Source organism: Choloepus didactylus, chromosome 2 (assembly GCF_015220235.1).
Source record: "Choloepus didactylus isolate mChoDid1 chromosome 2, mChoDid1.pri, whole genome shotgun sequence".
Classification (NCBI taxonomy): Eukaryota; Metazoa; Chordata; class Mammalia; order Pilosa; family Megalonychidae; genus Choloepus; species Choloepus didactylus.
This window is the reverse complement of record NC_051308.1, coordinates 225556416-225578721: the sequence shown is the minus strand read 5'-3', so window position 1 is coordinate 225578721 and position 22306 is coordinate 225556416. Positions and strand designations below refer to the sequence as shown.

The window sequence follows — 22306 nt, the reverse complement described above, 5'->3', positions numbered from 1 at the left end:
GCTTCCCCTACTTTTCTACACATCCCATCCATAAACTAGACAAAGTGGAGTTTGCTCCTTATGGCATTCCCAATCCCACTGTCACCCCTCATAAGCTACATTTTTATAAACTGTCTTCGAGATTCATGGGTCTGGGTTGTATTTAATAGTTTCAGGTATCCACCACCAGCTACCCCAATTCTTTAGAACCTAAAAAAGGTTGTCTAAAGTGTGCGTAAGAGTGCCCACCAGAGTGATCTCTCGGCTCCCTTTGGAATCTCTCTGCCACTGAACTTTATTTCATTTCCTTTCACATCCCCCTTTTGGTCAAGAGATGTTCTCCTCCACGATGCCGGTCTACTTCCTCCCCGGATGTCCTATTCCACGTTGCCAGCGAGATTCACTTCCCTGGGTGTCTGATCCCACGTAGGGGGGAGGGCAGTGATTTCACCTTTCAAGTTGGCTTAGCCAGAGAGAGAGGCCACATCTGAGCAACAAAGAGGCATTCAGGAGGAGACTCTTAGGCACAAATACAGGAGGCCTATCCCTTTGCAGCAACCGTCTTCCCAAGGGTAAAACTTATGGTAGAGGGCTCAACCCATCAAACCACCAGTCCCCTATGTCTGTGGTCATGTTAGCAACCATGGAGGTGGGGTAGGCGAATACCCCTGCATTCTCCACAGGCTCCTCAAGGGGCACTACATCTTTTTTTTTTTTTTCCTTGTTTGTCTTTTTTCTTTTTTTTTTTTTTTTAACTTTCCCTTCTTTTTCAAATCAACTGTATGAAAAAAAGTTAAAAAAAACAAACATACAATAAAAGAACATTTCAAAGAGACCATAGCAAGGGAGTAAAAAAGACAATTAACTAAGATAACTGCTTAACTTCCAACATGTTCCTACTTTACCCCAAGAATTACCTAATAAAGCAACATTTCAGTGAACTTGTTCCTCCTACATCCATCGAATTAACAGACCATAGTCATTTCTGGGCATCCGCAGAACGTTATCTCTCTCTCTCTCTCTCTCTCTCTCTCTCTTATATATATAACAGCTAGTAATAATATTAGTCTAGTTGCCTTCTACTCGGCCTGTGAAAGTACCAGAAAGAATTTCTATATTGAATAGTATTTTAAGGAATTGGTGGTAATACCATATCATTCCTGCCAGAATCTTCTTTAACTTTATATCTTTTTAATTTCTTCTTTTCCCTCTCTAATTTCTCTCTCATCCTTTAAAATTATATAAGAAATTGATGCCATGCTGGTTCAGACTAGTTGTTCAGCCAAGACAGTATATTATAGATGTTACAAGAGGCATTTTGAGGAAGAGTGTGTTTTTGTGATATTAGAGTTGTACCTTAGATGTCTGAGGTCCTATAATAAAAGAACTTGCCAAGCTGCCTGGAATTTTACAAGTGTCTCCCAAGGGAAAAACTGAAATCATTATGACATTAGGCAGATTGACTCATCTTGTTCACAGAACAGTAATTAACACTTATATTTTAACTCTCAAGACCTCAGTACTCCTCACCAGCTATTTTCTTGAAATTGCAAAATTTAATAAGAACTTTAAAGTATCAAATCTCTAAAACCAAAACAATTTATAAAGTACTGACATAAGGATGTGAGGATTTAGAAAGCAATAACTGGCAGTTAAAATACGAGTAGAGCAAGACATTTCAAGGGACAAAGCACTTCCATTTGCTGGAGGAAAGGGCTTTGGCCATGTTTCTCATTCTTTTTACCTCACAGGAGAGAAATACGAACTACATGCAGGAACCGAGTCAACCCCAAGTGTGGTGGTTCATGTCTGTGAAAGCGAAACTGAAGAGGAAGAAGAAACAAAAAGCCCCAAACAGAAAATTACCCAGACAAGGCGCCCTGAGCCTGCAGCCGCAGCCCCGAATGAGCCCCAGACCTTCGACTGCGCGCTGTGAGGCCCCTGGCTCTGCGCGAGGCAGCTGCGTGCCCCGTGCTGGTCGTCGCTGCTGCGTGTCGCCGAGACTGAGTGAGTGGAGCGCAGTGTGGCTTTCCCCAGGCCTGTGCTGCAGCCGTGACAGGGTGGAGCAGCAGCTGATTCCACCTGTTCAAACATTGTAGCTGATATTCTAAACCGCACTTTAAAGAATTAACCCCCGAACCTTGGCAACTCTTGACCAGTTTTAAATGGTAGTAAATTAGGATAATGGCTCCCCGCCCCCCCGCCAACAACGTAGTTTCTCCAATTCCATTTAGCATGAGGTACCAAAAGGTGGAACTATAATTATAGTCACCCAGTGCAAGACCATTTTTATGAAGTTAAAAATAGTCTTACAATTTTAATAATCCAGTGTGGGTATTTTTGTACTGGTATTATAACTAATAATCTATTGATCAGTATACATGGAATTTTCTCTTGAAAAAAAATCTGAAATATAGATAATTTACAGAAAACTGTTTTTCTTGGGTTCTTTTTTTTTTTTTTTTTTCCTTTAAGCTTTGGGGAAGAAATGCCAAATTCACCTTGACTGTCAGAATCAAACAGCACAAATCTAGGTGCATGTTGTTCTCTTCCTCATAACTCTTACTTGGAAGTTGGAGAAAGTGATGTATGGACGCTGTTCCTAATGAGCCCTCCCTCCCAGAGCCAGGCTGCTGGAAAGAGCTGCTGCTTCAAAAGCAGGCACGTCTCCCGTGAACTTGACTGATGATGATTTCAGATGGCTTCTGTGTTCTGTCATTTGTGATGTTCTATTTTTATCCTGTTACCTTTTCCAATATTGTGTTGACCACTAGTTCTTGAGTTTTTCTATGCTGTACATTCATTTGCCTGTGTCATTCTTTGACTTCAGATTAGAAAAGGTAAGATTTTCTGAAGACCATTTTTAAATTATCCATTTAAACATTTTTCAACTTGCTTTGAAAGAGAAGCTTTTACTATGAGCTAGGGAAAAGGGAGAATCATTTAATCAGTCATAATTTCTTTTTGGTGAAATTTTTCACTCTGACTTAAAGTCAGTGTTTTTCATTGAAACATAATTGTTTCTCAGTTATATTTCAGATTATATATTTGAGCCTCCTAAAGTAGCAGCAGCATCTTTTTAACTCTTTTTGGTCTATTCAGACTTTGAATACCCTTTTATAGAAAAGCCTTAAAGTTAGAACATTTTGCTTTTGGTCACGTGGGACAGCTGACTCTTCCTTCTACTATTTTTCTTGTTTTTGTTTATGCTGTTTTTCTTGTTTTTGTTTTCTGTATGGCAAATATCTGGGGCATGTGAAGGAGCTGTGATGTATGTAGAGGAGTTGCACATGTGAGTTTGGACTAATAAATCAATGTTGTTGTTATAATTATTATAAACCATTACGAAGAAAGAAAAATGCAGAAATTCAGGCGATGGTGCCAGTGTATCTTTGGTGCCATGCTATTGTGAATTAGCTGTTCTTCGTATGGTAGAATTTATTTCTGTGGGCTTGAACTGTATTGCAAGAAACTTTGTTTTATATACTTTCCTTACCCTTAGATACTCTGAAGTGTATATATCCACCACTGCTAAATCTAATATAAATTCAGTTGCAGTCTTTCATGCCATAAGCAGTTTATTGAGTTCAGATTTGATAGTTGAACTTGCCAGCTACTTAATAAATTTACTCTGTAGGTTTGAACTCAACACCATGCCAGTTTTTGATCTTATCTAGTTGCGCTAACCTGTCAGTGCAGAAAAGAGTCTATATGTCAGGAAATAAGTTATTTTCAACAGTTGGGAATTTTTAAAATATCCTTCCAGGTAATCTTGATTCCCTATAATTCCTATAATTTTCTAAGTGATCAAAACCCATGATGTTGTATTTGGTGTGGCTGTCATTCTCTACCCCCTTAAAGAATATTCTATCCCTAACATATAAAACTTTTTTTTTTAAGTGAAGCAGTACAAATTACCTGATTTTTTCTTTCTTTCTTTCTTTCTTTTTCTTTCTTTCTTTTGGTGGGGTAGTTTTGAATAAAAGGAAGAAAAGTTTAAGCCAAATTTAAATACATATATTGAACCATTTAAACTTTTCTGAATGGAAAACATTAATTATTTTCATTCTAGTATAATATTTCTATTAGGTGAATTCTAAAAAAAACTACTACATGCCTATCAGCTTTTTAATATTGTGATATCATCCAGGATCTCAACAGGTACTATGGTTTCTGTCCTTTTTTGACTATTTTATATCCAGTTCAGGTAACCATTTTGCAAGAGATGAGTCTTCTATATCTTTGGGGTTTTTTTTGTTTTGTTTTGTTTTTGTGGGGTTTTTTTGTTTGTTGCTTTTTTTTTTTTAGTTCCTTTTAATAAACTCACTTACTTTTTTTCCTTCTTTGAAATCAAATTATTTCTTAGATTCAACACTGCATAAGATAGCAGCCACATTTTCTTTAGCGATCACAATCTCTTCTAGGGAATTATATTGTCTAGAAAATTGTGAGAAAAGAAAATGGTGCTTTGTGTTAGGAAAAACATTTGTGAAGGATTGGAAAACTATAACATGTGATAAGGAGAATTGGCAGAGCCTGCATTATTCTTTCTCAAATTCTAGATTCTTTCAGCATACCCCATCCCCTGATGAAGCTGAAGGTAAGCCCATTTAAAGAGCGAGCATCTACTAGGTTTAAGGTGCTAAGGCAGAAATGCGTAAAAACAGTTCCCTTGCCATCAGCAACTGAAAATCAAGTGAAAAACAAACATCTCTTCACATTTTACTTCTTCAAAATTTTGTATGCTAAAATCTGTCAACAATTAAGAGCCAAATAAAAGCTGTTAAGAACTTTTAAATTCAGTATGAAAGCTTAAGCAGAACATTATAGATGTTTATGAGACGTTTGAATTGAAAATGTAGGTACTTTTATTCTTTCAGAATATGATCTTTTTTGTTTCCTGTGCATGTAAAGTCCATCTTTTAAAAATGTTGCTATATCAAGTGAAAAGATTTGGTTTTCTTAAGATCTCGATTACAGAGCTGAAGGCAACTTTAGAAATCATATCGTTTAATCCTTACATTACACAGATAAGAATACTGGTTTATGCAACTTGCTTAGGAGCCAGTAGCAAGGGAGTGGCGGTCCAGGGACTACAATTAGCATTCCAAACTTGGGCTGGTGCTCTCTCTACTTTTCTTTGCATTGGCCTGTTAAAGATACTTGGAGGCAGTGATACTGATTCCTGACCTAAGAAAGAAAAAACATTGTCTTTCCTTGCTGCTGGGATGCAATTAAATAAGAAAAACCCTTATCTGTTTAAAGGCCAGTGACTTAGTAATTCTAATTAATAAATTCGGTGTTCCATGCTTTGTGTTTTTATTATTGAACAGTTGGACTTGGAACCTGCTTAATCATGTTATCTTGGTAGCTGTCAACTGCATTGACATTTTATGTAGGCTTTCATAGATTTTAACAGTAACGAGGTTAAAATAGTAACAGTAGTGAGATTAAATAGCCATACTTAAAATGTGACTCTGATGAAGCAGAATGAGATCTAGTATGATTTGGAAATAGTTTATGATGGATTGGCACTGTCACCCAGTACTTGTAAAATTGAGTCTTTTTAAAGATTGAAGACTGACCTATGCCTCATACTTTTATAAAAGAGTATTCACAAATCAATGGTTTTATTTTAAAAGAGAAAATCTCAAACATAGTAAACAATGGAAAATGTACTAAATATGTCACGGTGTCTCAGGTTCACCGCCCGCTGGACCTCTCTCTTTTCCCCAGAGTTGTGTGCTTCATACCCATCATACAGGTGAACTTGGCTAAGCTTTCCCTTTTCCCTCTCACTGTGTTCCTTTTGGGCACCTTTTGCATTTACAACTTCTTGTATTAAATGGAAACAGATTATTACTTCTAGAATTACTTCTAAGTGTGACCATATGAAGGAACAAAAGACTTGGGGAAATAGTTGCCTCCTCGTTGTTGTATAAGCTCAGTTTTTAAAAATTGAAATTTGAAGAATAAAATTTATAAACCATGCCCAACAATTTGATAAATATCTATTTGGGTTTTTTAAACTTGGACTGTGGGTCAGCCAGACATCTTTGTAGTATGCCATTGTTTAATTAAGAATCAGGAAAAAATGTTAATTTGGAGAGTGTTGTTATTGTTATCAAATACACAAGCAAAAAATTAATTGAAAATTACAGTAGTTGCTAGGTTCGCTGACCAAAAAGATGATCAAAATGGTCGTGTTCTGAGTAGAGGTTTTCAGCAAAGGTTAAGAACTAACCTTGGGCTGAGTCAAAGTGACTCTACCTATTTAAACAAGTGACAGTTTTCAGAGCTTTTACTAACTTTTAGACATGTGGTCTGTCTTGTAAACCTACATTTTCTTTTGAAGCAAAATCGTCTTGTCCTGTGAACTCATGGAACTTCTGTATAGTTTTGACTGAGTTCATTCTTATTACAACGAAAAATTTACATCTATGCAGACAATGTATGTTTTTCCGTATTTTTTTTCTGTTTAGTCCCCAATCTTCCTAATTCAAATTGGGGCTGAGGAGAGATGAGGGTGGCAAGTCCTTGTTATCGTGCCATACTTTCCCACTGCTTCTCTACCCGAAGCGGGCCTCACAGGGAGCATTGCTTGCCATTTCCACTCTCTCGTGTGGATCCTCCAAGTTTAAGAAACGTTTCCTCAGTCATTTCACCCAATCCTAATTGAACCCAAGGTGTTGAATTTATTATTTTATCTAAACATGTTTGTTGTCTTTTGTTATATTTCGGGGGCACTTTACCTTTCTGGTACCCATAAGCTATAACGAATCCTCATTGTACTTCAAAAAACTGGTCATAATTTATGTACATGTATTCCGTATTTTGGTGTGCTTGAAGTGATAATCCACATCGTAGTAGTTTGTTTTTCATCTACTTTGACAATCCTGTGTTCCAAGGACAGTTAAACATTTTTTCTTGTCCTATCAAGGTGACAAAAGCAGAATGTAATTTTTTTGGAAGCCTCGTGATTAACTTGTAACAAGTTTTGTTTTAAAACTAATAAAAATAAAGTTAGTTTTTTTTAAATCAATCCAATGAATTGAATTCGTTGTGTATTTTCAATATGTATCACTTAAGTTAGGTACTAACACAAAGCAGACAGAAAGGTGAATACTGTGTTTGTCCTTTTAACAAGATTCCTGTTGACCATTAATGCTGTGTTGTACTGCTGACTCTGTAAATAGCCCCTACAGTTGAGTTCTTCACCAAGAAAAATTATTACCCTGGTTTACTCCTTGGTTAAAAATGGCTTAGTTCTGGCAAATGTTTATTTTCTCTCTTGGTTAAAAACAAAACAAAACAAACAAACAAAAAAACCTCCAAAATTTTGAAGCTGGAAACAACCATAGAAATTATCTAATACAGTGATATTTTTATACTTATCTTTAAGCTGTGGAACTCTGTGTTCTTTGTTCAAATGAAATCTTGCATAATCTTGCATAAATCCCAATGTAAAACTGATTTTTAAAAAAGGTAAACAGAGCTGCCCTGTTTGGAGGGGGTGTGGGGGGAGGTGGGGACCTTAAGTCCCATCTGCTCATCCTCCAACCTCCACCCCTTTGATGTCTCTGCAAAAACCCCAGACACACCTATATTTCACAGAAAATGAAATGGTTTCAGAGAGGCATTGCCAGTCACCCATATGGATGGTAGCCAACTTGGGACTAGAACCCAAGTGTCTTATCCCTGTCCCAGGTTCTTTCCACCACACCATACTACTCTGTTAAAATGAAATCTTTAATTTTCAGGAGAAAATGTTTTAGGATTCAAAAGTTCTTAAAAAAAAAAAATGTTTTCAACAGCAAATTAAAGTAGCTGGGAGATTTCAACTTAATAGAAGATGCTTTTCCAAGCTTTGTTCTGTGGGGCTGCCTCCAGGTGGAGCTTTGTTTCCAGATTCCTGGGGCCCTGTGTGGCCTGCTTCAACTCTTATTTCTTATACATAATGATCTTAGCACTCTGAGGAGTCCTCAGCTAAAAAAATGAGTTGGAATACCCTGCAAATAACCTAAGGGAAAAAGAAATGCTTTTTAAAAAAAACACAGAATAAAAATCAAGAACAAAGATTTATGTAATTAACCTTGTGAAGATAGTCTGCCTTAAAAGTTAAGTTCAGCAATCTACATATCAGAGTCCTATTATAACCAGGACAACATGTTAAAATAGGTGGTGGTAGTGAACAGTAACTATTTCTCCTGTCTCAGTGAGGAATCAAAACATGATTTAATCCAGAAAGAAAAAAGATTAAAATTCTGACACACTTAAGGAAGATCTCAAATCTTGCCAAACTTCCCCTGGTCTCCTGAGACAAAGAAAGTATAAAAATAAGTAATTGTAGATTACATATTTAAATAGAGTGTTTCAAAGTATGTTATTTGGAGAAAGTCTGTGGTCTGAAATGTTAAAAGTTTATTTATTGCTATGTTTCTAGAGACTTTGTATTTTCCTATGCTGTTTCTGGAGCCCTTTTGCCCAGAAGTATCTCATTGCACTGGTGCTCAGGGAGTAGTGTTTAGAGAAACATTCTACTAAAATCTTGACTTGGGATCTAGTTAAACAATAGGTTAGTGAAAGTCCCTTATTAATTTCTCTAAGGAAGAGTGCTATTGCTATATTGGGCCACCAGAGGGAGCCTTCTGGGTTTCTTGTTTATTAAAGCAGTTTTTTTGAGATGTAGTTGTATACCAAACAGTCCATCCAAAGTGTACAGTCATTGGCTTGTACTACAGTCACAGAGGTGTGCATTCATCACCACAGTCAATTTCATAACATTTTCATTACTCCAAAAAGACCCTATACCCCTTAGCAGTCACTTCTCAATCTCTGTCCTCTCCAGCCTACATAACCACTAATCTATTTCTGTCATCTATAGATTTATTTATATTTTATATAAATGGAATCAACCCATTATATAGTACTTTGTGTCTGGTTTCTTTCACTTAGCATAATGGGTTTTTTAAAATTTTTTTTTTAAATTAGAGATGTAGTAAGTTTACAGAAAAATAAATGTAAAAACACAGCGTTCCCTTATACCCTCCTATTATGACACTGTGCACTAGTGTGGTACCTTGTTACAATTGATGAAAGATTATTGAAATAATACTATTAAATATAGTCCATAGTTTACATTAGGTGTCTTTTTTTCCCATTTACCTCCCTGTTTATTAACAACCTTGTAAAGTGCCATACATTTGTTACAGTTCTGAAAGAACATTCTTATATTTGTACTATTAATCCCAGTTCATCATCCACAACAAGGTTCACTGTGTTATACAGTCCCATGTTTTTATCTTCTAACTTTCATTCCAGTAACATTCATGACCCAAACTTCCCCTTTCAACCACATTTACTTATATAGTTCAGCGCTGTTTAATTAGACTCACAATAATGTGCTATCATCCACACCATCTGGTGTCGCGTCTACTGCGTCGGGGGGGCGGCCGGTTGCTGAACCCTCGGCTCTCGGCGTTGCTCGGAGGGTACCGGCGGCGGGGGGCTCTTCCCGGAGGCGAGGCGAGCGGGGGACTGGGCCCGGTCCCCCGGCGGTGTGCGTGCAAGGTGTGGAGGGCGGCGAGGAGGAAGCACAGGTAGGGACACGTTTCTTTGAGGTGGCTGAAGCCAAGAGAGTTTATTAGGGGAGAGTACAAGCTTATATAGGGCGGTTTAGAGGGCGGGGTAGCTGTAGGGGTTAAAGGCCAGGATTGGTTCTGAGAGGGCGCGGAGGTCGTTTGAATGAAAAGGGCGGGAGTGCTCTGGTAACGGGGAAGTGGGCGGGCAAGGTAAAGGGGGCGGTTTTTCTCCGGCAAGCTTCCCCTGACAGTTGTACTTTGGGGTGAGGAAATGGGGCCTGCATCCGGCTCCACTTTCTCAGGCCCGGGGGTCCGTGGAGGATAGTACTGTCCGTGCCCACTACCTTTCGTAGGGGGCGATCAGTTCCCCTGCCCAGGGCCCGCCAAGTCGGAACCTCGGATAACAGTGTCCCGCACCATCCATTTCCAAGCATTTACCATCAACCTAAATAGAAATTCCATACAAATTGAAACATCAGTTCCCATTCTCTGTCCCAGTCTATCCCCTGGGAACTCATGTTCTAAATTCTCTCTCTCTGAGTTTGCTAATTATAATTACTTCCTATCAGTGAAATCATACAATATTTGTCCTTTGAGCCTGGTTTATTTCAAGCAGCGTAATGTCCTCAAGGTTCATCCATGTTGTCACATGCATTGGGACTTCCTTCTATAGCTGAATAATATTCCATCGTATGTAAATGCCACATTTTTATTTATCCATTCATCAGTTGATGGGCACTTGCATTGCTTCCATCTTTTGGCAACTGTGAATAATGCTGCCATGAGCATCGGTGTGCAAATATCTGTTCCAGTCCCTGCTTTCAGTTCTTCTGGGTATATACCTAGTTGCCGTATTGCCAGGTAAATGGTAATTCTATACTTAGCTTCCTGAGGAACTGCCAAATTGTCTTCCAAAGTGGCTGCACCATTTTATAATCCCACCAGCAATGAATGAGTATTCCTAATTTCCACATCCTCTCCACCATTTGTAATTTTTGTTTTTTTTTTTAATCATAGCCATTCTACTGGGTGTGAAATGATATCTCCTGGTTTTGATTTGCATTTCCCTATAGTGATGTTGAGCATCTTTTCATGTTCCTTTTAGCCATCTCTTTATGCTCTGCAGAGAAATGTCTATTCAAGTCTTTTGCACATGTTTAATTGGGTTGTCTGTCTTTTTATTGTTGAGTTGAACGATTTCTTTATATATTCTGAATATGTGGTTTCCAAATATTTCCTCCCATTGAATAGGTTTTCTCTTCACTTTCGTGACAAAGTCTTTGATGCACAAAAGTTTTTAATTTGAGGAGGTCCCATTTATTTTTTTTCTTTAGTCTCTTGTGCTTTAGGTGGGAAACCATTGCCTTAACACAACATCCTGAAGATGCTTCCCTACATTTTCTTCTGGGAGTTTTATAGTCCTGGCTCTTATATAGGTCTTTAATCCATTTTGAGTTAAATTTTGTATATGTTGTGAGCTGGGAATCCTCTTTCATTCTTTTGCATATGGATATCCAGTTCTCCTAGCACCGTTCGTTGATAGATGCTGTTCTTTCCCGATTGTTGTGGACTTGGCAGCTTTGTCAAAAATCAGTTGGCATAGGTGTGAGGATCTATTTCTGGACTCTTGATTCGATTCCATGGGTCAATATGTTTATCCTTGTGCCATTTCCATGCCGTTTTTGGCCACTGTAGCTTTGTAATATGCTTTATAAAGTCAGGAAGTGTGATGAGTCCTCCAACTTAGTTCTTCTTTTAAAAGATGTTTTTGGCTATTTAGGTCCCCTTACTCTTCCAAATAAATTTGGTAATTGGTTTTTCCGTTTCTGCAAAGTAGGCTGTTGGAATTTTTGATTGGGATTGCATTGAATCTTGTAAATTATTTTGGACAGAATTGATATCTCACAATATTAAATCTTCCATTCCATGAACAGAGATTGTACTTACATTTATTTAAGTCTTCTCTTATTTCTTTTAGCAATGTTTTGTAGTTTTCTTTTTATAAGTCTTTACATCCTTAGTTAAATTTATTCCTAGATACTTGATTCTTTTAGTTGCTATTGTAATTGGAATTTTTTCTTGATTTCCTCCTCAGCTTGCTCATTACTATTGTATAGAAACACTACTGATTTTGTGTGTGGTGTGTACCCTGCTGGATTTGTTTATTAGCTCTAGTAGCTTTGTTTCAGTTTTTCAGTACTTTCTATGTGTAGGATCATGTCATCTGCAAATAGCAAAAGTTTTACTTCTTCCTTTCTAATTCAGATGCCTCTTCTTTCTTTTTCTTGCCTAATTGCTCTGGCTAGAACTCCAGTACAGTGTTGAGTAACAGTGGTGACAGTGGGCATCCTTGTCTTGTTCCAGATCTCAAAGGGAAAGCTTTCAGTCTTTCACCATTGAGTATGATGTTAGCTATGGGTTTTTCATATATATGCCCTTTATCACGTTAAGATAGTTTCCTTCTATTCTATTTTTCCAAGAGTTTTCATCAAGAAGGTTTGCTGAATTTTTTCAAATACCTTTTTGCATCAATTGAGATGTTGTCTGTTTTTTTCCCCTTTGATTTGTTGATGTTATGTATTACATTAATTGATTTTCTTATATTGAACAGCCTTCCTGTTTTAATGAATGGGAAAACCAAGTTGATCAAGCTATTACAATCTATAAGAAAGTTCAGCAAAGTTTTCAGATAAAAGAATAACTTAGACAAACCGGTAGCATTTCCTTACAATGACCAAAATGTAACCAATAAGATACCATTCAGAACTGCAACAAAACATCAGTGGACACAAACTTTTAAAGTCTAATCAAGGATGTAGAAAATGATCTAAGTAAACACAGGTTCTATATTCTTGAGAGGAATAATTGCCATGAATAAAAATGCAAAATGTTCTCCAAATCTATAAATCCAATGCCATCTCTGTCAATATTCTAGTTGTATTTTTTTATAATGAACTCAAACTTATTCTAAAACTTTTATGGAAAAATAAACACAAATAGTTAGACAACCTTAAAAAAGAAAATTAAAGATGGAGGAGTTGCCCTACCACATGGTAAGACAACCTACAAAGCTATGTGATTGGTGCAAAAACAGACACCTTAAAGGAAAAGAAGAGGGACTAACCCATGTCTACAAGAACATTCAACATACAATAAAGTGCCACTATCAATGAATGGAGAAAGGATAGTCTAGTAGATGGTGCTGGGAAAACTTGCTTAGTATATACGCAGGTAAATAAAAATGGATCCCCATCAAATACCACATATTAATATAGACTCCAGATGGATTAAAGACTTAAATATAAAATGAAAAACTATAAATTTAATAGAATAAAATGTAGGAGAATATCATTGTGACCTAGAGGCAGGGAGATACTTCATAAAACTCAAAAGTATAAGCCATAAAGTAAAATATATACATATAATTTAATTATCTCAGAATTAATGTTTTATGTTCCATGAAAAATAACATGGACAATGTAGACAGACAACAAAACATCTCTGAAAATGTTAGATGATATTTGCCATCCTAACATGGGATAAATAGCCAGACTATGTAAGTTTTTGCAATCAACAAGGAAAAGGAGCCCAATAGGAAAATAGTCTGAAGGATATAAACAGCAATTGACAGAAAAGGAAACACAAAAGAAGAGAAAATGTCTTTATGAAGAGACCTCAAACTCAGTAATCAATGCAAATTAAAATAGCAAATGCTACGTTATACTTACTGGGTTCTCAAAAGTGTGAAAAGTGAATAATGACAAGTATAGCCACAGGGTAGGGATGTAGGAAACCATGTGTGCTATTGGGGAGTGTGTAAATTGCAGCCATTCCAAAAAACAATCTAGCAGTACTTAGTCATATAAACAAAAACATACTCTTTGACTCATCAGTTCTGGTCTTGGAGATTATCTATCTATCATCTATCTTTCTAGACACATACATACATTTCCCAAGAATATTCCAAAGATATTCTCATGCAGGTCATAAGGAAAAGTGTTGAGGATGTTCATTTCAGCATTATTTTTGGAGGCAAGCTGGTGTCCACGCCTTGGGGGGTAAACACTCTGGAAAACTATGCAGCAACAGAGTAGCCGTCTACACAGCCACATGGATGGATCTTGAAAATAGAGCTGAGTGGCAAAAGTAAGAAACTGTGAGCCATATAGCCGTTGCATTTATGTATATTAAAATACCCACAAAGACATTGTGCAAAAATATATAAATATATATGCATTAAACACATACATACATAGGAGGTATCTTGCATGGGTCAGTAAAACTCATCTGCCATGAACTGAGTTCTATTTACTATTAAACTTCCTCTAACCTTTATATGGACTTTAAAAAACTATTAATACATCCTCTTGATTCTATGTTAAGGTTAGTTTTAAATTGCATGTTACTTTTCTCTGTTAGTATTATAAATATTTTGCAATGATTTGTTTAGGTGAAAATGAAATTTTATTGCATATGTTTATGTCTCGTATTTGAGGACAAGTATTTTAGGAAAGAACTGCCTGTTCTGTTGCTGGATGTGTATATATAAATGTTTTTTCCAAGAATCACATAGATTCTTTATTAAAGCTACTCCCATGTGAAGGGAAAAAATATATGCCCACCCTTCACTTTCTCTGACTGTGAATGAATAAGTATTGCATGTGGTTTGGCTCTAGACCCACCATTTCCTTTTGCTTCAAGGAAGTAATCAAGTTATTTCTTGGCTCAGAGCTATCTATCTTCAGTGTCTTTTCGGTAATTGAGATCTTTAATGCAAAATTATACAATCTTCTGTCCTGGGAGATTTGATCCAGGCTCCTTGATCCCAAAGGAGGTAATTAGACCAAAAATGATTTCTCAGAGGTTGCCTGAGTGAGCCCTGTGAATAAAAAGGTCTTTTATGGGTCAAATTTACTAGTTGTCTACTATTTATTTCCTTGATAACTTGAGTCATTTCTCAGGCTATTTACTCTCCCACTAGCAGTTTCTAACAACCGTTGGAAAGTCTGGAGTGGAGATTTGCCTCCTTAGCAAATGAGAAGTAGCCCTTGGGCATTGAGTGACTTACCAGTGCAACCTGCTGCTTCTAGATATAGTAGTGAGACCCATTGTAAAGGGCACAGACAGACTGTCCTCTCCTACTCGGTTCAGGGCTCCATTCCCCTTCACCATCCAAACAAGAACAGAACAACTTACAATGTGCTTTCCTGGAGAGAGGTTTACTAATTGTTCCTGCTGGAGGAAAAAGAGAAAATTAAACTTTGTAGTAAATATCCGTTAAGGGGTGTATTTGTTATCTATTGCCACATAACAAGTTACCCCAAAGGTTAGCAGCATAAAACAACAGAACATTTAGTATCTCCCAGTTTCTGAGAGTTGGGAATCTGAGAGTGGCTCAGCCCTGTGGTTGTGGCTCAGTTTCTCAGAAGGTTGCATCAGGTTGTTGGCAGGAGCTGTGGTCATCGGAAACGGCAGGACAGTCTGCTTCCAAGGGCTGCTGGCTCGAGGCTTCAGCTCCTCACCACATTGGCCTCCCCTTGGGGCTGCTCACGAGACAGGGAAGTGGCGTCTCCCAGAGTGAGCAATCAGAGAGAGAGAGAGGAAACGAGAGAGCCCAAGATGGAGTCTTTCTTTAGCCTAATCTCAGATGTGACACACCTTTACTTCCGACATATGCTGCTTATTGGTCACACAGACAAATGCTGCTGCAGTGTGGGAGGGACTCCCTAAATGTGTGCATACCAGGAGGCAGGGATCACTGGGGGCATCTCTGAGGCTGCTTCCCACAGGAGAAAGGAAGGGAGTGGCTGAGAAAAGCCAGAAGATGGCAACAAATTTGTGGAAGTTAGAGAAGGCCACTTAGAACATTTCATACATATTTTCAGCTTAAAAGAGAGAATAGAAGTTTATTTTATCTCCAAAATACTAGTGTTTAAAACATTTAAAAGTGATTTTCTTTAATGTAGTAATCTCTCTTCTCTCTCTTTCTCTCTCTCTCTCTCTCTCTCTCTCTCTCTCTCTCTCTCTCTCACTCTCTGGCTCCAAGTTCTTGGTACTGTGGTACAAGATAAAATTGTCCCCAAAGAAGGGACAATTTGAGCATCAAAGAGAACACAGTGGATTGAAACACATTAAATTTAACAAATCCCTCACTGGTCACCTCCAAAAGTTGATAGGACACAACTCATTATTCTGAAAATTGATAAATAAAAGGAAAGAATCAAGTAATTATCTTGCCTTTCCTATATGGTCTGTATTTCCAGGTAACCAAGTAATCTATCAGGAAAGGCTCCTTTTTATATGATAACCTCAGCATTAAAAATGCAGAAGGGATGGTAGAATTAGAAAATCACCCTTTTCTATTTCTTTATGAAGAAATGGATCCAAGCAGGAATTGAGGCTTAAGATATAACAGGCCAGGCGGGGCAAGATGGCAGACTGGTGAGCTGTATGTTTTAGTTACTCCTCCAGGAAAGTAGGTAGAAAGCCAGGAACTGCGTGGACTGGACACCACAGAGCAATCTGACTTTGGGCATACTTCATACAACACTCACGAAAACGTGGAACTGCTGAGATCAGCGAAATCTGTAAGTTTTTGCGGCCAGGGGACCCGCGCCCCTCCCTGCCAGGCTCAGTCCCGTGGGAGGAGGGGCTGTCAGCTCCGGGAAGGAGAAGGGAGAACTGCAGTGGCAGCCCTTATCGGAAACTCATTCTGCTGATCCAAACTCCAACCATAGATAGACGGAGACCAGACACCAGAGAATCTGAGAGCAGCCAGCCCAGCAGAGAGGAGACAGGCACAGAAAAAAAACAACACGAAAAACTCCAAAATAAAAGCGGAGGATTTTTGGAGTTCTGGTGAACATAGAAAGGGGAAGGGCAGAGCTCAGGCTCGAGCTCAGGCCCTGAGGCGCATATGCAAATCCCGAAGAAAAGCTGATCTCTCTGCCCTGTGGACCTTTCCTTAATGGCCCTGGTTGCTTTGTCTCTTAGCATTTCAATAACCCATTAGATCTCTGAGGAGGGCCTTTTTTTTTTTTTTTTTTTTAATCCTTTTTTTCTTTTTCTAAAACAATTACTCTAAGAAGCCCAATACAGAAAGCTTCAAAGACTTGCAATTTGGGCAGGTCAAGTCAAGAGCAGAACTAGGAGAGCTCTGAGACAAAACGCAATAATCCAGTGGCTGAGAAACTTCACTAAACACCACAACTTCCCAAGAAAAGGGGGGTGTCCGCTCACAGCCATCATCCTGGTGGACAGGAAACACTCCTGCCCATCGCCAGCCCCATAGCCCAGAACTGCCCTAGACAACCCAGTGTGACGGAAGTGCTTCAAATAACAGGCACACACCACAAAACTGGGCGTGGACATTAGCCTTCCCTGCAACCTCAGCTGATTGTCCCAGAGTTGGGAAGGTAGAGCAGTGTGAATTAACAAAGCCCCATTCAGCCATCATTTCAGCAGACTTGGAGCCTCCCTACACAGCCCAGCAGCCCAGAACTGCCCTGGGGGGACGGCACTCACCTGTGACATAGCACAGTCATCCCTCAACAGAGGACCAGGGGGTGCACGGCCTGGAAGAGGGGCCCACTTGCAAGTCTCAGGAGCCATACGCCAATACCAAGGACTTGTGGGTCAGTGGCAGAGACAAACTGTGGCAGGACTGAACTGAAGGATTAGACTATTGCAGCAGCTTTAAAACTCTAGGATCACCAGGGAGATTTGATTGTTAGAGCCACCCCCCACTCCCTGACTGCCCAGAAACACGCCCCATATACAGGGCAGGCAACACCAAATACACACGCAAGCTTGGTACACCAATTGGACCCCACAAGACTCACTCCCCCACTCACCAAAAAGGCTAAGCAGGGGAGAACTGGCTTGTGGAGAACAGGTGGCTCGTGGACGCCACCTGCTGGTTAGTTAGAGAAAGTGTACTCCACGAAGCTGTAGATCTGATAAATTAGAGATAAGGACTTCAATTGGTCTACAAATCCTAAAAGAACCCTATCAAGTTCAGCAAATGCCACAAGGCCAAAAACAACAGAAAATTATAAAGCATATGAAAAAACCAGACGATATGGATAACCCAAGCCCAAGCACCCAAATCAAAAGATCAGAAGAGACACAGCACCTAGAGCAGCTACTCAAAGAACTAAAGATGAACAATGAGACCATAGTACGGGAGACAAAGGAAATCAAGAAGACCCTAGAAGAGCATAAAGAAGACATTGGAAGACTAAATAAAAAAATGGATGATCTTATGGAAATTAAAGAAACTGTAGACCAAATTAAAAAGATTCTGGACACTCATAGTACAAGACTAGAGGAAGTTGAACAATGAATCAGTGACCTCGAAGATGACAGAATGGAAAATGAAAGCATAAAAGAAAGAATGGGGAAAAAATTGAAAAAATCAAAATGGACCTCAGGGATATGATAGATGATATGAAACGTCCAAATATAAGACTCATTGGTGTCCCAGAAGGGGAAGAAAAGGGTAAAGGTCTAGGAAGAGTATTCAAAGAAATTGTTGGGGAAAACTTCCCAAATCTTCTAAACAACATAAATACACAAATCATAAATGCTCAGCGAACCCCAAATAGAATAAATCCAAATAAACCCACTCCGAGACATATACTGATCACACTGTCAAACACAGAAGAGAAGGAGCAAGTTCTGAAAGCAGCAAGAGAAAAGCAATTCACCACATACAAAGGAAACAGCATAAGACTAAGTAGTGACTACTCAGCAGCCACCATGGAGGCGAGAAGGCAGTGGCACGATATATTTAAAATTCTGAGTGAGAAAAATTTCCAGCCAAGAATACTTTATCCAGCAAAGCTCTCCTTCAAATTTGAGGGAGAGCTTAAATTTTTCACAGACAGACAAATGCTGAGAGAATTTGCTAACAAGAGACCTGCCCTACTGGAGATACTAAAGGGAGCCCTACAGACAGAGAAACAAAGACAGGACAGAGAGACTTGGAGAAAGGTTCAGTACTAAAGAGATTCGGTATGGGTACAATAAAGGATATTAATAGACAGAGGGGAAAAATATGACAAACATAAACCAAAGGATAAGATGGCTGATTCAAGAAATGCCTTCACGGTTATAACGTTGAATGTAAATGGATTAAACTCCCCAATTAAAAGATATAGATTCGCAGAATGGATCAAAAAAAATGAACCATCAATATGTTGCATACAAGAGACTCATCTTAGACACAGGGACACAAAGAAACTGAAAGTGAAAGGATGGAAAAAAATATTTCATGCAAGCTACAGCCAAAAGAAAGCAGGTGTAGCAATATTAATCTCAGATAAAATAGACTTCAAATGCAGGGATGTTTCGAGAGACAAAGAAGGCCACTACATACTAATAAAAGGGGCAATTCAGCAAGAAGAAATAACAATCGTAAATGTCTATGCACCCAATCAAGGTGCCACAAAATACATGAGAGAAACACTGGCAAAACTAAAGGAAGCAATTGATGTTTCCACAATAATTGTGGGAGACTTCAACACATCACTCTCTCCTATAGATAGATCAACCAGACAGAAGACCAATAAGGAAATTGAAAACCTAAACAATCTGATAAATGAATTAGATTTAACAGACATATACAGGACATTACATCCCAAATCACCAGGATACACATACTTTTCTAGTGCTCATGGAACTTTCTCCAGAATAGATCATATGCTGGCACATAAAACAAGCCTCAATAAATTAAAAAAGATTGAAATTATTCAAAACACATTCTCTGACCACAATGGAATACAATTAGAAGTCAATAACCATCAGAGACAGAAAATTCACAAATACCTGGAGGTTAAACAATACACTCCTAAGCAATCAGTGGGTTAAAGAAGAAATAGCAAGAGAAATTGCTAAATATATAGAGACGAATGAAAATGAGAACACAACATACCAAAACCTATGGGATGCAGCAAAAGCAGTGCTGAGGGGGAAATTTATAGCACTAAACGCATATATTAAAAAGGAAGAAAGAGCCAAAATCAAAGAACTAATGGATCAACTGAAGAAGCTAGAAAATGAACAGCAAACCAATCCTAAACCAAGTAGAAGAAAAGAAATAACAAGGATTAAAGCAGAAATAAATGACATAGAGAACAAAAAAACAATATAGAGAGGATAAATATCACCAAAAGTTGGTTCTTTGAGAAGATCAACAAGATTGACAAGCCCCTAGCTAGACTGACAAAATCAAAAAGAGAGAAGACCCATATAAACAAAATAATGAATGAAAAAGGTGACATAACTGCAGATCCTGAAGAAATTAAAAAAATTATAAGAGGATACTATGAACAACTGTATGGCAACAAACTGGATAATGTAGAGGAAATGGACAATTTCCTGGAAACATATGAACAACCTAGACTGACCAGAGAAGAAATAGAAGACCTCAACCAACCCATCACAAGCAAAGAGATCCAATCAGTCATCAAAAATCTTCCCACAAATAAATGCCCAGGGCCAGATGGCTTCACAGGGGAATTCTACCAAACTTTCCAGAAAGAACTGACACCAATCTTACTCAAACTCTTTCAAAACATGGAAGAAAATGGAACACTACCTAACTCATTTTATGAAGCTAACATCAATCTAATACCAAAACCAGGCAAAGATGCTACAAAAAAGGAAAACTACCGGCCAATCTCCCTAATGAATATAGATGCAAAAATCCTCAACAAAATACTTGCAAATCGAATTCAAAGACACATTAAACAAATCATACACCATGACCAAGTGGGGTTCATTCCAGGCATGCAAGGATGGTTCAACATAAGAAAATCAATCAATGTATTACAACACATTAACAAGTCAAAAGGGAAAAATCAATTGATCATCTCAATAGATGCTGAAAAAGCATTTGACAAAATCCAACATCCGTTTTTGATAAAAACACTTCAAAAGGTAGGAATCGAAGGAAACTTCCTCAACATGATAAAGAGCATATATGAAAAACCCACAGCCAGCATAGTACTCAATGGTGAGAGACTGAAAGCCTTCCCTCTAAGATCAGGAACAAGACAAGGATGCCCGCTGTCACCACTGTTATTCAACATTGTGCTGGAAGTGCTAGCCAGGGCAATCCGGCAAGACAAAGAAATAAAAGGCATCCAAATTGGAAAAGAAGAAGTAAAACTGTCATTGTTTGCAGATGATATGATCTTATATCTAGAAAACCCTGAGAAATCGACGATACAGCTACTAGAGCTAATAAACAAATTTAGCAAAGTAGCGGGATACAAGGTTAATGCACATAAGTCAGTAATGTTTCTATATGCTAGAAATGAACAAACTGAAGAGACACTCAAGAAAAAGATACCATTTTCAATAGCAACTAAAAAAATCAAGTACCTAGGAATAAACTTAACCAAAGATGTAAAAGACCTATACAAAGAAAACTACATAACTCTACTAAAAGAAATAGAAGGGGACCTTAAAAGATGGAAAATTATTCCATGTTCATGGATAGGAAGGCTAAATGTCATTAAGATGTCAATTCTACCCAAACTCATCTACAGATTCAATGCAATCCCAATCAAAATTCCAACAACCTACTTTGCAGACTTGGAAAAGCTAGTTATCAAATTTATTTGGAAAGGGAAGATGCCTCGAATTGCTAAAGACACTCTAACAAAGAAAAACGAAGTGGGAGGACTTACACTCCCTGACTTTGAAGCTTATTAGAAAGCCACAGTTGCCAAAACAGCATGGTACTGGCACAAAGATAGACATATAGATCAATGGAATCGAATTGAGAATTCAGAGATAGACCCTCAGATCTATGGCCGACTGATCTTTGATAAGGCCCCCCAAAGTCACTGAACTGAGTCATAATGGTCTTCTCAACAAATGGGGCTGGGAGAGTTGGATATCCATATCCAAAAGAATGAAAGAGGACCCCTACCTCACCCCCTACACAAAAATTAACTCAAAATGGACCAAAGATCTCAATATAAAAGAAAGTACCATAAAACTCCTAGAAGATAATGTAGGAAAACATCTTCAAGACCTTGTATTAGGCGGCCACTTCCTAGACTTTACACCCAAAGCACAAGCAACAAAAGAGAAAATAGATAAATGGGAACTCCTCAAGCTTAGAAGTTTCTGCACCTCAAAGGAATTTCTCAAAAAGGTAAAGAGGCAGCCAACTCAATGGGAAAAAATTTTTGGAAACCATGTATCTGACAAAAGACTGATATCTTGCATATATAAAGAAATCCTACAACTCAATGACAGTAGTACAGTCGGCCCAATTATAAAATGGGCAAAAGATATGAAAAGACAGTTCTCTGAAGAGGAAATACAAATGGCCAAGAAACACATGAAAAAATGTTCAGCTTCCCTAGCTATTAGAGAGATGCAAATTAAGACCACAATGAGATACCATCTAACACCGGTTAGAATGGCTGCCATTAAACAAACAGGAAACTACAAATGCTGGAGGGGATGTGGAGAAATTGGAACTCTTATTCATTGTTGGTGGGACTGTATAATGGTTCAGCCACTCTGGAAGTCAGTCTGGCAGTTCCTTAGAAAACTAGATATAGAGTTACCATTCGATCCAGCAATTGCACTTCTCGGTATATACCCGGAAGATCGGAAAGCAGTGACACGAACAGATATCTGCACACCAATGTTCATAGCAGCATTATTCACAATTGCCAAGAGATGGAAACAACCCAAATGTCCTTCAACAGATGAGTGGATAA

At 38.2% G+C, this 22306-nt stretch overlaps 1 protein-coding gene across 1 annotated transcript in view; it reads left to right on the top strand.

Moving 5' to 3' along the window:
- The first annotated feature begins 1085 nt into the window (after window positions 1-1085).
- LOC119520420 overlaps window positions 1086-22306 on the top strand; it is a 44868-nt gene continuing 23647 nt past the window's right edge. Inside the window, exon 1 of the mRNA XM_037818261.1 lies at window positions 1086-1986. Coding sequence (XP_037674189.1) covers window positions 1704-1986 — 283 coding nt within the window. The 5' untranslated portion in view covers window positions 1086-1703. The remainder of the gene's footprint in view (window positions 1987-22306) is intronic.